Below are 17622 nucleotides of genomic sequence, written 5' to 3' on the forward strand. Positions count from 1 at the left end.
AAGCCCGAGACAGCCCTCGTGGAAACCTCCGGAGTCTCAGCCACACCTGTAGACCCAGTCACTTTTGCTTACCTGGTAGTAGTGACTAGGCTGAGTGGCTGGCTCTATGCGGCAAGGACAGCACCACTTTCTTTGCTAAGTTTTTAGAGCCAACTTTTTCTTTTTTAAAGTAAGGTCTCAGTGTAGCCCAGGTTAGTTTCAAACTTGCTATGTAGCTCAAGCTGGTCTAGAGCTTTGCTTTGGAGTGCTGATTCTAGGTGTGTGCTGCCGCACTGCCCTAATTTTATGACTGTATTTGGAATGGTTAGGGGTAGCTACCCCTGTTCCCCAAAGGATCCTTCAGCCCCTCCAGCACCAGACATCACAATGGTGGTGGTGGAGTGTTGAAGGCATCACGTTATCAAACAAGGGAGGGAGCTGTGCTTTCCCCAGTAAGGGCCCACTCAGTTAACATCTGACTCCAAGCTTAGGCTGGGAATCCTGGACTGGACACAAGGGCTTGCCCTATTCTAAATGCTAATGAGTGTTGTTCAAGAAATGCTTTCTTAATTAGATTGAGAAAACTGGATTCCCTGAACTTGCAGCAAGACAATATGCCCACACTGGAATTTATCCAGCCAATTCCCCACCCCCACCCCCTCGCAGCAGCCACTGTGAACCACACTGCGCAGGTCCTGCACAGAAGCTCTGCCAAGGCGTTGTCAGGCAGAAGAGGTAGAGATGAGGACACAGCCACAGGACAGCACTGTTGTGCTCTAGAGCTGGTGTGGTGTCCCATTTCTAGGCCGGTAGTTCAGGACGGAGGTGGTAGCAGGTCTAACAGAGCCAGGACCACCCTCAGGACAGTCAGCGCCCCTGTTAACAGTCACATTCAAGTTAGCGGATTCCACTGTCCAGTGCTTTTCCAAGGATTTCTTTGCCACATGGTCTCTCGCAGACGTTTTTCAAGGCTTCGTGGGTAAAGCTGTCTTCTCTAGTTACAGCACCAGCTACTTAAGGGCAAGAGTCCCGTGTGTCTGACAGCGCCAGTCCAAGGCCTAGAGCAAATCTAGTACTTGTCTTTATCCCCATGTCCTGATTACACATTACTATGGATTTTCAAAAGGAGCCTATGAAAATCTTCCCAAACCTTACCAAAAGCAATTCGTGGGCTGGCAAGACGGTTCAGCCAGTAAAGGCATCTGCTGCCAAGCCTGACAATCTAAGTTTGACCCGAAGGTTCCACGTGGTGGACAAATTACTTCTACCAGTTGTTCCCTGAATGCACACACCTACACATGCCAGTATGTGCCATAAAACAGTAAAACGTAAAAACAGGAAACAAAACCTCTTATTTCAATATTTTTGCTCACAGAAGGGGTCTGCTGGGTGAGTCTGTGCGTGGCTTGCAAATGAGATCCAGACAGTGGCCAGAAAGAGGCAGGCTAGCTCTGGATTCTGACTGTCCGGGTGGAGCTGAACTGAAGACAGCCCTTCAGCAACCTCAAAGTGAACCTCTTTCCTGAAACTGTAACTTCCAACTTCCAACTAGTACTTGCTGTTTTGCTTTGAACAAGTGCCAGTCACAGCTAGTGAGGTCTAGGTCACTTGCACGGGACTCAAACACTCAAAAGCGAGGTTCTTGAGCGGATACCAGCAGTCTATGTAGACAAGTCCTGGGTCTGAATGACAGGTTTCTTACTGGCTGCCTACCCTGCCTCAATTTTTAGATGCAGGATTTCCTGATTTTTCATAAAACTTCCCAAACTGTGCTTTTTTGACCTGAGGAAATTAGACTTGGCCCTTAAATTCTGAGACTCAGAGTCCCATGCTTCTTTACTCTGCTCCATCCTCAGTGGGAGGCTGCCAGGTCACCGACACTCTCCTCCAACCTGGAGGTAGAACAGACCCAGGATAGAACTGGTGTTCATTACTCTCAGTGGCCAACATTTCCAATGCTGGCTTTTCAAGCTTTCCAAGCAACAGCTCTTGCTTATGCTGGTTCAAACTGACAACCAGCTAATACTGTTGCTTCAGTTCACTAGAACTCAGGTCCCCAGAAAACCAAGAGCCAAGCTTAAGTGCTCAGTCTCTGCCATGTGCCCATACTAGCTATCTGCTCTCCAACAGTATCCAAAGTGGACAAGCTTTCAAGAGATTAATTTAAAGCATGAATAAACTTAAAATGTACACATGTACAGTATTTCATATGTAAATGAACAAGTGGATGACTCATGCAAACACGGCATTTCTACTTGTAATAGAAAAACAGAACTAAAGAATTAACAGATCCTGAAAGCTGGGTAGATGAAAAAATACCTCAGCATTTCCGGCTCTCAAAAAAAGACTGAGTTGAGAGCACCCGGCATCCGGGACGCCCGCCCTCTCCCTGTGAGGCAGCAGGCCTGGAGTACATTCCCAGCCCTAGCAGCTGTCCTGCAAGCAATGCATCTACACAAACCAAAAACAGCAACATTCCAGGCACAGTCCAACTCGAACCCCTTCCCCACAGGAATGCTATTCTTGGCAAGACATCTTCCAAAGGAAGCAACATCTGCAAATCCCCTGCCCTGAGGTCAGGGAAGAGCTGAGGCAGCTGAGCAGCACTGCATCTGCTCTCAGATCCAAGTAGCAGGGGATTTAGAGGGTAAGAGCAAACCTACATGACCCCCTCTTTTCTCAATTCCCCATTTACCTACTCGCTCAATCCATTGAGCTGGCCATGGTGGTATCCTTAAATAATTCAGCCTCACCCATTTGCTACACACTTATTAAAGATTGTTTTAAATAGGGGTACTTTATTTTTTGAGACAGGGTTTCTTTGTGTATCATTGGCTGTCCTTGAACTCGGCAATTCATCTGCCTCTACCTCTCAAGTACTGGGTTTAAAGGTGTGCATCACCAGGGCCCAGCAGAACTGAGATTTCTAATGCCAGACCCAGTAGGTATCAGAAACCCACTCTACACTACAAAGCTGGGAACCAGTCCACATCTGCAACTCCAGCACTAGAAGGGCAGAAGCAGGCCAGCCTGACTTGCTTACTGCGTTGAGGAAGCCAGTACTAGCACTCAAAAATTAAGTTATGTGTAACTACTCCCAGTCACGATTCTTACCAGATAAGATGTAGACAGTTTAGTCAATTTAGGTGGCCAAGTGGAGAAATTCAACTTTTATTTTATTATACACTGAGACCAGCAGTGAGTTGGTTATCTCCAGGTTCAATGTGCTAGAGAGCTGCCTTAAAGATTAGGGCTTTCCAGCCGGGCAGTAGTGGCACACGCACTTAGGAGGCAGAAGCAGGCGGATCTCTGTGAGTTCGAGGCCAGCTCTGGTCTACAAGAGCTAGTTCCAGGACAGGCACCAAAGCTACACAGAGAAACCCTGTCTCGAAAAAAAAACCAAACATCAAAACAAAACAAACAAACAAAAAGATTAGGGCTTTCCATAAAATTGGCCGGTTAGAGGAATTTCCAATTATGGCTTGAAGAGTTCTGAAAGTAGGTCACTTGGGGCCAAAAGGATGGCAGTAGGTAGTCCTTCCTAATGTACGCACTCAAGGCCAATCTGCAACCTGGCCAAGATATGTGCTGCAGATACATCCTCCCCCAGGTCATCTATGTGTCTCTATGTATGGCCCATATGATTGTCTCCAGGGGTAGGTTAGTATGTGAGTTCATCTGTACTCAGTGACTCCTAATCACCAGACTCAAAATTTCGGGAGCCACTTAAGCAAGCACTGTGAAATCAGACTCCCCATCTGGGAATCATGCATGCTAAATTTAAGACTTCAGAGTAGCAAAGATCTGAAGGGAAGGAACAGCACCCCTTTACAATATCCAAGAGTAAGAGGGGCTATGCTCACGTGGTTGGTGAGCACACGTTTTACCTCTACAGCAAAGAACAAAAAGAGGCTTAAGAAACCACTAGAACCAAGATGTCTACATAGGTACCTAGAAGTAACATTTAGTTATTGTTTCAACTTTTCTCTTGAATTATCATTCCCCAGAAAAAGACACACTGATGCTGGCCACCTTAAAAATTAGTTTTATATATCCGGGAGGGTTCAGAGGGCAGAACTAAGCCACATTGCAACCAGCATGGCTACACCCTAGCTTGCCTCCCTCCATCTCACAAAGCAACATTGTATAAAACTGTATTTACAGGAAAACAATGAAAATTAAGAGTGTGTACAAAAGTAGACAAGAGCCAGAATTTAGGGATGGCTTTGGGAATAAGGAATACTGTGTTCCACCCTGAAGCACATTATGTTGAGGAGGGGACCTCAGTGCCAACTATAAGGGGAACCAGTTGTTCCAAAGGAGGAGTTGAGGGTGCAGAGCTATTGGCTTTAACATCGCAGTCTTAATTGTCACATCACTTTTCTCCTGCCATGCGGCAGAAGCCAGACAGTAGTGATGGGAACAAAGAGGGGCTATCTGACAAGCCCCCAGATGAAGATGGGTTCAGAAAGCATAACGGGTCCGAATATCCTCAAGCTTCTTGGACACTTCAGGTGGGGTTCTGTCCAGCTCTTCAGAGACATTCTTCTGCTTGTTGGGTTCCATGGAGTTGAACTGCTCACAAAGATCTCCATCAATCACATTCTAAGACATGGAAGAGTCAGAGAAGGACAAAATTAAGATGTCCAAAGAAAAGGGTACACACTATGAAAATACTCATGCTCACACCCGAGTAGCCATTGTTCAGACTGGCAAAACCCAGTGCAGCTTTGTCTGACTACAATATTCCACCACTGAGTATAACCCAACTGATTTTCAAAGACAAGTTATATAAATACCCCAGTTTAGTTCAGAATTCATGATCCTCCTACCAGCCTTCCAATGCTGGGATTATAGGATGCACCACTACACTGAGCTAGAACTACTTGATTTAAAAAAAAAAAAAAAATAGGGGGCTGGAGAGATGGCTCAGAGGTTAAGAGCATTGCCTGCTCTTCCAAAGGTCCTGAGTTCAATTCCCAGCAACCACATGGTGGCTCACAACCATCTGTAATGAGGTCTGGTGCCCTCTTCTGGACTTCAGGCATACATGCAGAAAGAATATTGTATACATAATAAATAAATAAATATTTAAAAAAAAAAGAAAAAAGAAAAAAAAGAGGCCAACAGAAAAGGTCAGTAAATGGGCTTAGGATTCCCTTTCCAACTTACCTTAACAGGGAAATAATAAGAACGAAAGCTGAGATGATCCCGTCCACAAAGAGGGGGATGTTCAGATCGCAGGTGCATCTCAACATGCTGGAAGAAGTCGTGGTCCTAAAGGAAGAAACAGAATCTATCTTTGAGAAAGAAGTGATTTCAACTGCTGGACTATGCTTTCCATAACAAAGTACAGACAGGGCATTGAGCTTTCAAAAGCCAGGGTCTCACTACACAGTCCAGTCTGGCCTTCAACTTGAAATCATCTGGACAGTGGCCTACTGAGTCTTGGCATTATGTGCCACCACACCCAATTCCAAGTCATTGACTCTTGCCAAGCAAACATGTCCCATGAAACATCAATCTCAGGTTATTGTTCCTGGTCTCTGGACTGCTGCTTTGAGGCTTTGGGCTCAGAATATAACCCTGTACCTACATCACGGCACAGAGGACCTTCCTCAAAGAATTCAAGATTCTATTTCCCAGGCACTTTAACTGCCACCTCATACAATTTCCAGAACACTACTTATAAGTAACAGCTTACTATCCTAGGCAGATTCAACACCAAGAAACAATCTGAGAATAAGGAAAAGGAAATGTGGGAACTCAACCTCATGAGATGTGAAAGGGACAAGGATGCCAATCCCTCCAGACAACGTGGTATAGACCAGTGATTCTGAGCCTCCAGGAATCAGTGTGGTCTTCTGCAATGACAGCACCGTCTCACCGACATGATAGTTCATGATGACCTCTGCCTGCAAATCAAAAACAGTTTGGTAAGCCCTCCCCAATTCTGTTCTGTATTTCTAAGAGCCTCCAGGCATATCACACACCTCTCCCCTTGTAGTGCTAGAGATGGAACTGTAGGCCTCAGGCATGAACGCCAGGCAAACCCTCTACCAAGTCACACCTTAGCACCATTTGCCAGCCTTTAAAACCCAAAACAAGGGGCTGGAGAGATGGCTCAGAGGTTAAGAGCACTGCCTGCTCTTCCAAAGGTCCTGAGTTCAATTCCCAGCAACCACATGGTGGCTCACAACCATCTGAAATGAGATCTGATGCCCTCTTCTGGCTGCAGACACACAGACAGAATATTGTATACATAATAAATAAATAAATAAAAATAAAAAAAAAACCAAAACAAATCTAAAGATGCTTTAAAATTTTTTCATCACTTAAAGCTTTGTGTTCCAAAAGCACAAAGTTCAGATAATTTACAACCATCAATTACCACCTAAAAACCTTTTTAGGCAAGTACAGGTGGGTTGTGTTATACAGCACATTTCGGGGTAATTGGACACTGGGATTCTTTCCAAAGAAGGAAAGAGAGAAAGAAAGAAAGTCACTAAGCCATCACTATTTTAGGTTTGACCCCGCCACCTCAGTGACCCAGGTGCCAGGATAAGTAGAACTTTTTGTTTGTTGTTTTTTGTTTTTTTAAAAAAATAAATCAAGATGTTTATTAAAGACATACATGCTAGGGCTTAAAAAGGGATCAGTGGTTAAGAGCATGCACTGCACTTCCAGGACTGGAGCTCGACTCCCAGCACCCATATCAGGTGGCTCACAAATACTTATAAACTCTAGTTCCATGGGGACCTGAGTCCTCTGGCCTCTACAGCCACCTGCATTCATGTACACATACCTACAACACACACACACAATTAAAAATAATAAAAATAAATCGTAAATAGAAAAATTTGTTTATTGCTAGGCAGTGGTTGTACATGGCTTTAATTCCAGCACTCGGGAGGCAGAAGAAGGCGAGTTCAAGGCCAACCTGGTCTACAGATTGAGTTCCAGGACAGGTCCTAACAACAACCATAACAAGAAAAAGAAAATTTTGTTTATAAAGATGGGATGGTGATATGATCACCTTATGAAAACCGCAATATCCATACATTACAAATGAAAGACCACAGAAAAGGTATTGGGTGTGCTTTCTTTTGGGCTATTTCTGCAATCTTACCTTCTGTGAAGCCCCATTGAGCAAGCCCCGGTCCCACAGGGCTTTGTTTCCAGTGGGATCTTCATCAACCTCATCGTTGGTGTTAGGTGGAAGCCTCACCTAAAAAGGGATACCATCTTAGACTGGGTCCTGTGCAAGCTTACCCAGCTCACCAGCACATTTGCCCCGGGTCTTAGCAAACAACCTAGACAGAGCCTGTCTTCTGCTGTTTCGTAGTGAGAAGCCACAGGGAACAAGACACAAACAAGGGTTCAACACTGCTAAGAGCAAAAACAGACCACAAATGTATAAGAAATCAAGCTGGCTGAAAACCACATATCAAAAATTGGCAAAAGATAAAAAAATACTTAGTTCAAACTAAACTCATCTTTGTTTATGAGACAGTGTCTTACTATTCAGGCCCTGGCTGGTCTCAAAACCATAGGCACCTGCTTGCCTTTGTCTTTTGCTTATTGGACCAAAGGTGTATGGCACTGCACCTTGCTTGAATTCATCATTACTGAACCAGGTCCTGAGGAGAGAATGAAGGTGAACCAGGGTCTAAGGTTTCCCAGAGAGGTAGGACAGGTTGAATATAAAGACTTTAAGGGTAGGACTGGAATAGGACTGAACTCTATACCTATACTTAATTTTCTGAATTAGAGACTATAACCTTTGCTCCTTTGTTTAAACACACCACAAACTAAGCCAGCTTTCCCACATGTCATGGTCACCAAAGAACCAATACCAACTCACCACACAAATGTTGCCAAACTTGTCTGCCCCAGCCACCGTGTCATAGTCAAGAAGGCTGGCGGTAGTGACCCATCTGGGGTAGGTGTCATCAGCAAAGATAATGAGCTGGTTCTCGTTACGCTTGTAGCGAACCCAGATGAAACTTTCTTGAACATCAGACACAATTACCCTGTGCCCAATAGTCTGGATCCCAGATATGTAATTGGCAATATGCTAGGGAAAAACAAAGATAGCAATTTGTATAATCCTTGAATTGAGAATATATAATCCAGAACGTAAAAGTCCAGGTTTCCTCAACTACAATATACAGTCTGCAAACATTAAATAACAGTCTATAGTAAGTACCCAGATGGTTTGGGGTGGTGGTGGGAATAGGGTCCTGGGTTTAAACACAGGGCAATACACACACTAGGCATGTGCTCTACCACTCGGTTACAATACCTAGTCCTTGCTTGGCTTTAAAAAAAATTTTGTTTTTTGTTTTTTGTTTTCCGAGACAGGGTATCTCTGTGGTTTTGGCTTTAAAAATGTTAAATTGTGTATGTGCACATGCATATGCACATATGGAAGTCACAGGATGACCTTCAGGAATCAGCTCTCTCCTCCCACTAGGCTGGTTCCAGAAATCCAATTCTGTTTGGAGGAGTCAAGAAATGAGATCATCTACTGTCTCTTTTTCAAGATCCTCCTAATGAAATAACGATTTTAAGGACTGGTGCCATCATCCTGCCCACAGCAGTGCATTTACCTTATTTTCACACTTCCGAAGTAACTTCTTTTTCCCCAGATCATAGACTCGTAAAAGCTTCCCCACACCAATCAACACCCTGCCCTGGAATGGGGCAATGGCAGCAGGAACCTCTTCCACTGGAGTCTATGAAAGGAAAAGAATGTCATGGCAGCGTTCAGAGAACACACAGCCAACAATACATTCACTCGACCCTTGACACAGAACTATTTCTATAAGCGGCCATCAAGAAGACAGACAGCAAGTGTCATTTTGCTCACCATACAAATAAATCGCACATGCAGCACTTAGTCCCCACAAAACAGTGCATTTGAGTAGAAAGGTCCTACACGTTACATTTTACCCAGCAAGAGATGCCACAAGTAAGGCATACTCATTGTCTGGGAAGTGCTGCTCAGAAGCCTGTACTAGTTTGCTAACAGCACGACTAACAGCAAAGTCAAGCTTGAAGAAGCAACTGAGGTTTGTGAAGGGATGAGAATGCTACTGAAAAGTGACACCTTAGTTTTAAGACAGAGATGTTTAACATAAAGTGCATGACATTTTATATTCCCTAGGGGAAGCATCAGATTCAGATACTGTTAAATAGACGACAGTACATAAAATACTAGTCAGATTGTAGTAAAAGATAAATAACAAAAAAATTACATTTTAGAGAATATATTTCAGTGGCATTAAATGTATTCACACTGTGCAGCAATAACCAGCATCATATACAGAATGTTTATTGTTCTCCCAAACTAAAACTGTTCTATTAAAGAGTAACTTCCTTGAACCTGTTAATTCTTTAGCTGATGATGAATTCTAGACACGGATTGCTGCCTGCTTAGTAACACAGTAAACAAGGGGCCAATTCACTGTGTTTCTCACCATTGTAGGTGGTGAGAAGCCAGGGTTCCTGCGCCAGGCACAGGAACATCACTCAAGCATGAAGGTCCTGGTATGTTCCACATGCTCCCCAAAGATGAATTAGTCAACAAGCTACTGTCCAAAAGATTCAACTCATTTTGGCATGGTGTTGTAATCCCAGCACTCAGAAGGCAGAGGTAGGAAGATCTTTATGGGGTCTCACAAAGCGAGACTGTCTCAAAACAAGAACAAAACACCTAATCCCCCACCCACAAACCAAAGACCTGACCCAGAAGTTTAGCACAAAATGGGAGAATCTAGTAAAATATAAGATCGAAGAGAATCACAACGAAACAAAAAACCAAGCTGGTTCTTACCTTGTGTAAAAACTCCAACTTTTCTCCATTGTTCACAAGCTTGTATGTATAGACAAAGCCCCCTGCCACAGAGCGAGGGCTCAATATCAAATCCTTGGCCACACCCACTAGCACATACCAGTCTTCACCAGTGTTGGAGAACCTACACACTGCCACACTACGAATAGGCAAAGAAGGAAAAGGCAGGCATTAGTCAAAACCCCAAGAACCCTCAATCACACTACCAACACCCAGATCATCTCACATCCTACCTGAAGGCTGCCTCATTCTGTTCCAGCTGGACAAGGTCTAGCGTATTCCCCTGGATAGGGTTCATCACACGAATCACAGAGGCCCACTGCCCATTGCCAGCCTTGGGAGCTCCAAAAATAGATTCAGGGAGGTTTTCATTGAGGAATGCTGCTGCCATTTCTGCAGCCAGCTCCCGCTCATCCTCTCCTGCTGCTTCCACCATTTCCTAAATGCAAAAAGCAAGAAGAGGTAAGAAACGAGAAGTGGTAAAAAGTCTGTCACCTCAAGAGCGTTGAGACAGCTCCACTGGCAGAGGCACTTGTGGTCTACAATCTGAGTCAGAACCCCAGCCCCTACAAAAGATACTGAACACCATATTCATGTCTGCACTCAACCACTCAAATATACAATAAAATTCAACGAGAAATGCAAATAAGGAGATCACTAAAAGGAAATCCAAATACTAGTAGTTAGATATCTGAGAAGTGCCAAAAATTTCTGAAAAAAGAAAAAGAACCCCCCCCCAAAAAAAACAAAAAAACCCAGAAATGAAAACCTGTTTTCAAAAGTGTTCTCTGCTTTCCCTGGCCAAGACCAGTTATCTCTTTTCCTTTAAACTGGCTATGGTTCCCACATGGCTGGTCTAGTTGGCAAACAGTTTCTGATGAGCTGGTACTATAGGGGAAATCTGGGCTCTCTAGGCTCAAATTCAGGCATCATATAACACAGCATATTCTGGAGGTTCAAGAACTAAAGAGCAGTTCCAAAGAGGGAGCTGAATTTTGAGTAATCCAGCATATTTGTCCCAGGCCACAAAAAAGCTTCTAAAAGCAATAAACCAGGCAAAGAACTTCACTTAAAGGTCCTGAAAAGGGCCTGGTTTATGGTTTTAGCCTTATTTTGTACTCCTAAGAATTTAACCTAGAGCTTTGGATGTCAGACATGCATTATATCACTTCATATACAAAGCTTGGTTCTTTCAAAAGTAACAAAGACAGCCAGTCGGGTGTGATGCACATCTTTAATCCCAGCACTCTGAAGGTGAAGCCAGGCGGATCTCTGTAAATTCAAGGCTAGTTGTAGTTGGCTCTACATAGCGAGTGCCAAGACAGCCAACACTGCACGGCAAAACCAACCAACCAGGGGACTGGAGAGATGGTTCAGCGGTTAAGAGCATTGCGTGCTCTTCTAAAGGACCCGAGTTCGATTTCCAGCAACCACATGATGGCTCACAACCATCTGTTATGAGGTCTGGTGTCCTCTTCTAGCCTGCAGGCATATATGTAAACAGAATACTGTATCCATAATAAATAAATATTAAAAAAAAAAAAACAACAACCAACCAAAACAAAAAAGTCTACAGCTATGTGTGATGGCGTACAAATAATCTCAGCACTTGGGGAGCAGAGTCATTCAGAGTTCCCAGTGAGCCAGAGTTATGGTCTGAGACCCTGTTTCCAAGGTGTGTGTGTGTGTGCTGGGGCAGGCTGGGGGCGCAGGAAGGAAGATAATTATAAATGTTTTAAATTTCAACTTTTCTAACAATTTCATTTTTAAAACTGCACCTCTGGAGGTCAGAGTAATTACCTCTGCCATCTGCTGCTTTCTCTGAGCTTTTGTAGCCTCAGTGTAGGCATTGTGATCTGTCTCAATGATGATAAGGTTGTTACTCTCAGGGTGAATGACAAATTTCCTGGGTGTGTACTGCAGTGGAAAGGCTACTTGATTGAAGACAGCACCAAGTTTCTCCAATGCCAAAATCCTACAGTAATAGACAGGGGAGTAAAAAAGTCACTCACTCAGCCTAGTAACTGATGAGACGAGCCATGACCAGCCACAACACACACTGTGGAGGCTCTAACAGTGACATTAGGCAACATGAGATGACAGCTCTCTAAGCTTAAAAGACAAAATCAGAAAGGTTTCTCTTTGGCAACACATCCCAACTTTTCACTGCAATTTTGTTTTCTTCACTGAAAATATATTAAAATTGTCAAAATTTTTCATTCCATAGTTAATGCAATAGTATAAAGTTCATGGGCCAAGGAGAAGGTTCAGTTGGTAAAGTGTTTGTATGGAACCCTGAGAACCAGAATGATGCATCCCAAAACCCATGTAAAAAGCAGGGCCCTATTAATACCTGTGCTAACAAAAAAGAGACAAGAGGATCTCTGGGGCTTGAGAGCAGCCAGTTTAGACAACTGGCAAATTCATTTTAATGAGAGATATTGTCTTGAAAAAGAAGGTGGAGAATGCTCGCCCCTTTTGAACTTAGGAAAATGGAGACTAAACTCTCATGCAATAGTCAATTTTATTCAGAGACTCAGACAATTAATTTAGAGTTACATGAGTAAGGTGTTCAATCACAAGAACAAGCTGCACGTGGCAAAAACATGTTTTTCCACAGAGGCATAATGAATCACAACAGCTGAACAAGTTTTTGCCACCTGCGGTTTCTCCTTGTGACTGAGTACCTTACTTATCATGTTTCATAAAATAAGATGGATGCTCTTCTGAACAAGAACCACCCTGGCTTCTGGAAATCTTTGACAATGCAAGAATCAAAAAGCACCAAGACCTACACATTCTTTCCAATAAGATACAGACACCCAAGTGGATGAGTGATAATATACATGAAATGTACATTACAAATAAAATTCTGCAAGCTAGAAAGAGATACGTTGCCAACTGTAAATTAAACTTCAAATATGAGAAAGACAATTTAGAAAAAAGATCCTGGTCTTTAAGGAAATGGCACAAAGACTGGCAAGTTTAATTCTCTAACATGGCAAATGAAACATGCTGCTCTAAGTAACATAGCCAAAAATTCATTCTAACACAGTCAGACTGACACAGTCACCAGGATTTTCACTGCAGCATTGTTAAAAACATTAACACCAGTATCAAGAGATGGCTCCAGCAGGTTAAGATTCCTTTTTATTAAGATTTATTTTTATTTTTTAAGTATTGGTGTTTTGCCTACATATATGTATGTCTCTATGAGGGTGTCAGGTCCCCCAGAACTGATAGTTGTGAGCTGCCATTTGCTGGGAATTGACCCCAGTGCCTCTGGCAGAGCAGCCAGTGCTCTTAACTGTTGAACCATCTTTCCAGCCCCCTAGGCTAAGGTTCTGGGTGTACAAGCTTGACAAACCTGAGTTCAATCCCTAAAAACCATGAAAAGAGGAAGGGGAGAAAACTGACTCCAACTCCGAAGGGTTCCCCTCTGACCTCCATGAGTGCTGTATAGTATATTCCATTCATTCTCTCACACCACAAATATAATTATATACCACAACAAAATAATTATAAATAAAAATACATTTAAAGTAAAAATCAGGCTGGTAAGATGGCTCAGCAGATAAAGGTAAAGGGTGGAAGAAAAGGACTTCACAAAACTTCTTTTTTTTTTTTTTTTTTTTTTTTTGGTTTTTCGAGACAAGGTTTCTCTGTGGTTTTGGAGCCTGTCCTGGAACTAGCTCTTGTAGACCAGGCTGGTCTCGAACTCACAGAGATCCGCCTGCCTCTGCCTCCCGAGTGCTGGGATTAAAGGCGTGCGCCACCACCGCCCGGCTTTTTTTTAAATTTTTTTTTTTTTTTTTTTCACAAAACTTCTTGCTGATTTCACTGCTCACCCTCATATCGATCACAAAACAAAAGCATTCAAGAAAATACTAGATAAATGGACTATGGTACATCTATGTAACAGAACTTCATAATATTGAGTAATTACTAAAATATATTATTAAATGAGAAAAGCATGGTATAAAGAAATATATACAGTATGCTTATTATGTGACTAGGAGAAATATATTCACACACTAGCCTATACATGGACTCAATATAAACTAACATAAATGGCGAGTTAGAGAGTACTTACATGCTTAGAAAAGACATTTATTTTAAAAATAAAAAAGCCAGGATATGGGCTGGAGAGATGGTTCAGTGGTTAAGAGCACTAACTGCCCTTCCAGAGGACCCAAGTTCAATTCCCAACACCCACATCACAGTTATTAACTGTCTGTAACTCCAGTTCTAGGGGATCTAACACCTTCACACCAACAAAATAAAGTCAAATAAATTATATATATAAGCATATTCCATATATATGAATGACAGGGCAATCAGGGTTACTTAAAATTATACTTTGGTCGGGCATGGTGGCAAGTAAGGTCCAAGCCTCAACATAGTGAGACATCTTCTAAAACAAAGTAACTCATAAAATAGGAGAAAACACTCAAACTATCTGATAGAAAACCTGAATTTGGAATATATAAAGAACTCTTTAGAATTTGCTGCTTGAATGTCTCCCAAATGTCCATGTGCCACAGGCTTGATGCCCTGAGCAATGATAGTGGGAGGCAAGGTAACCTTTATGATGTGGGGTCTGTGGGAAGTCTTGAGGGTATGCCTTCAAAGGGGTCTGCTGCATGCTCTGGTTCATTTCCTGACTTTGTTCACTGAATTATTGTTTTGCCCCATCCTATGTTCAGTACCTGTCCAAAGTAGTAAGAACAATGAAACAATCATGGAACAGAACCTCCAAATTATGAGCCCAGATAAACCATTACTAAGTTACTTGCCCCAGTTAAGTAATGGAAAACCAACTGACATACAATTTGGTTTAATACACACGCACACACACGTACACACACGAATGAGAGGAAACAAACAAAAATTCCCAACTATCTAGCTTTAAAAAATGGGCAATCGATCTGAACAGACATCACTCGGAAGAATAGTCAATAAATACTTAAAAATATTGAGCCAGAGAGGCAGGAGGATCTCTGTGAGTTCGAGGCCAGCTGGTCTACAAGAGCTAGTGACAGGACAGGCTCCAAAGCTACAGAGAAACCCTGTCTCGAAAAACTAAAAAAAAAAAAAAAAAAAAATTGAGCCAGGTGGTGGTGGAATATGCTTTCAATCCCAGCACTCGGGAGGCAGAGGTAGGTGGATCTCTGTGAGTTCAAGGCCAAGGCCAGCCTGGTCTACAAAGTAGAGTTCCAGGACAGACAGGGCTGAAACAAAAAACAAAAAAACCAAATAACAACAAAAAACTCCACCAACCAAACAAAAACACAAAAACAAAACAAAACATCGCTAGATATTAGGAAAACACCAGTCTTTTAAAACCACTGCACACCTATGAAGACAACTAGAACTAAAGACATAAAACAAGAGTTGCAAGAATGGAGTGAAACAGTAATTCTATCTTCTTGGCTACTATGAACTTTGAGGAGTCATCATGTCACTCTCATTCTTTGTTCTCTGATCCATCACCATGCCTGGCTGGCCTTGAGCTTCATGTGCCTGAGAATGACCCTGAATTTCTGACCTCTTACCCTCCTCACAGAACTGGGATTAGAAGTAACATGAACTACCACACACAGTTTAATTTCACTCTTTCAAAATTGTATTTCTGTTGGGCAGCGGTGGCGCACGCCTTCAATCCCAGCACTCAGGAGGCAGAGGCAGGCGGATCTCTAGATTTCAGACCAGTCTGTTCTACAGAGCTAGTTCCAGGACAGCCAGAGCTACACAGCAAATTAATTAAAATAAAGATATAATTCTGTAAATGAAAACACAGTAATAGTTAAAAGAGATTTAACATGTGCTCTAAAACTAATCCAGTGACACGACCATTTCATCAGGAAACATGAATCTTAAAGTATAAGACTACAGTGTAATAAGTTTTAAAACTTGGCTCCAAAAAAGTCTAAACAGAAGCTAAACGCCAAGCACTGAAACTTGGCTCATAGGTCTGAAATCCTGAGCCAAACTAAATTTCAACTGCAACACCCTCTCCCGGTAAAGAGGTGGCTCTTAGCCATTGCTGTACAAACTCCAACTGTGGCAGAATGAGGCCTTCGCAGAAAGGCTTCTTGCATTGCCCCAAAATAAGGCTTTTCTCACCTCAAGGTATTGGTGGAAATGGCAACAATGCCTTCAGGACACTGTTCAGAGGCGAAGCCGGACGCAAACTCCAGGGTCTCATAAGATAGAGGGGTGAGATGGAAACGGGACTGGTAAGAGTAGCTCAACCATGAGCGACTAGACATGGCCAAAACCTGGAGAGGAAAGAGCTCTAATCATACCGGGAAAAGCTCAAACACAATAGATTGACCAAACACATAACCTCAACTTTGGTCTCCAATTTTAGAAACCCACAAAGGCACTTTTAAGCAAAGGGAGCCCAAAGAAGAAACACCATAAGGCTTGTTGTATAGAAAAAACAAGAACATCAAGCTACAATAATCCACAATTCTCGGAAACATAAATGAGAGTCTATTACAAGGCTGGACAGCTGTAGAATTAAATAAGGTATCTTTGAGAACTAGCACAGCAACCAGCAACATTAATTCTCAACTACAAAGACTAGGCTCTCTTTTCTATTAGGTAGAGAGTCACAATAAATAACACTATAATCCTGCCATAAATGCAAGGTTTCCAGCTTTTCCTAATCTTGGTAGCCCAGCCTAAAGAAAAGATTCAAAGGATCAATACTGAAATTTTCTATAACCTCACGATGTCAAAGTGCCACGCCAGGAAGTAATTCTCAGAAAACTCTAGGTTAGAGAACCCATAACAGCCAGGTAGTGGTGGCGCATGCCTTTAATCTAAGCATTCAGGAGGCAGAGGCAGATGGACCTGAGTTCTAGGACAGTCTGATCTACAGAGCTAGTTTCGGTACAGCCAGGGATACACAGAGAAACCCTGTTCCCACAACCGCTCTCAAAAGAACCCAGGATTCCTTACATACAGGAAAACAAGGTACAAAGTGAATTAGTCAAAAAGCTCACAGTGGCACCAATATCCAAAGGTCTTTCATTACTCACAGCCTCCTGTCCTTGCATTCGGACTCGGAAGAGTTTCACAGGACGGGACCCCAGATACCTAGTTCGAGTGTCGGACAGGTCCCCAGTGACAGGGTCGAGGACAGTTCTCAGCAGCACACCATTCTAATAAAAAGATGTCAACAGGTGAAGCCTTCTTATAATGGAAACTATGAAATTTCCTCTTGGCTACTTTAACATAAAACAACAGAAGGATTATGACTTGTTGGTGAAACAGAAAACAAATCACAACACCCCAAAAATCAGTAATTCATTCATTCTCTCATAGTTACTAAGCGTCTAAATACAAATTCTTATTTTATATATATATGCATACATGCATACTACACACAGAAATTTTTTTTGTTTTATAATTTAAAAACAGACCCATAGCAAAAAAATGAGATTTATTGACTACACTATCTTTAAGTATCATTTCCCCAAAAAGGAACACGATTCTTAGAGATGACTGATTCAAGGGTGAAATAACAATGTTTATAATGCAAACAGAACCAACAAAATCCCTACTTCATCAGACTCAACTAGGATGATTGTTGACCCTAACTCCTTATCTGTAAAATTAGTGACTGAAGAAGGGGTGGTGGTGGGAGAGCCTTTATCCCTCTCCTGTATAAACTATGTTTTGGGCAAAGGAATAGACCTCATTTTGTCTTACAGAAACTTGATTACAAACATTTCCAGACATGGTATACTCCCTAATGGGAAGCAACACTGAACGAG

General features: G+C 42.5%; 1 protein-coding gene across 2 annotated transcripts in view; it reads right to left on the bottom strand.

The window, feature by feature from the left end:
- Positions 1-4008: 4008 nt before the first annotated feature.
- The window catches only part of Sf3b3 (splicing factor 3b subunit 3), a 41317-nt gene continuing 27703 nt past the window's right edge, over positions 4009-17622 (bottom strand). For both annotated transcript variants that reach the window (XM_057753772.1, XM_057753774.1), the window contains exons 16-26: positions 16885-17007; positions 15962-16116; positions 11636-11810; positions 10069-10274; positions 9818-9974; positions 8592-8717; positions 7844-8056; positions 7109-7207; positions 5751-5894; positions 5152-5256; positions 4009-4584 (exon numbers count right to left, since the gene is read on the bottom strand). In XM_057753772.1, coding sequence (XP_057609755.1) covers positions 4444-4584; positions 5152-5256; positions 5751-5894; positions 7109-7207; positions 7844-8056; positions 8592-8717; positions 9818-9974; positions 10069-10274; positions 11636-11810; positions 15962-16116; positions 16885-17007 — 1644 coding nt within the window. In that variant the 3' untranslated portion in view covers positions 4009-4443. The remainder of the gene's footprint in view (positions 4585-5151; positions 5257-5750; positions 5895-7108; positions 7208-7843; positions 8057-8591; positions 8718-9817; positions 9975-10068; positions 10275-11635; positions 11811-15961; positions 16117-16884; positions 17008-17622) is intronic.

The sequence above is a fragment of the Chionomys nivalis genome, chromosome 21 (genome assembly GCF_950005125.1).
Source record: "Chionomys nivalis chromosome 21, mChiNiv1.1, whole genome shotgun sequence".
NCBI lineage: Eukaryota > Metazoa > Chordata > Mammalia > Rodentia > Cricetidae > Chionomys > Chionomys nivalis.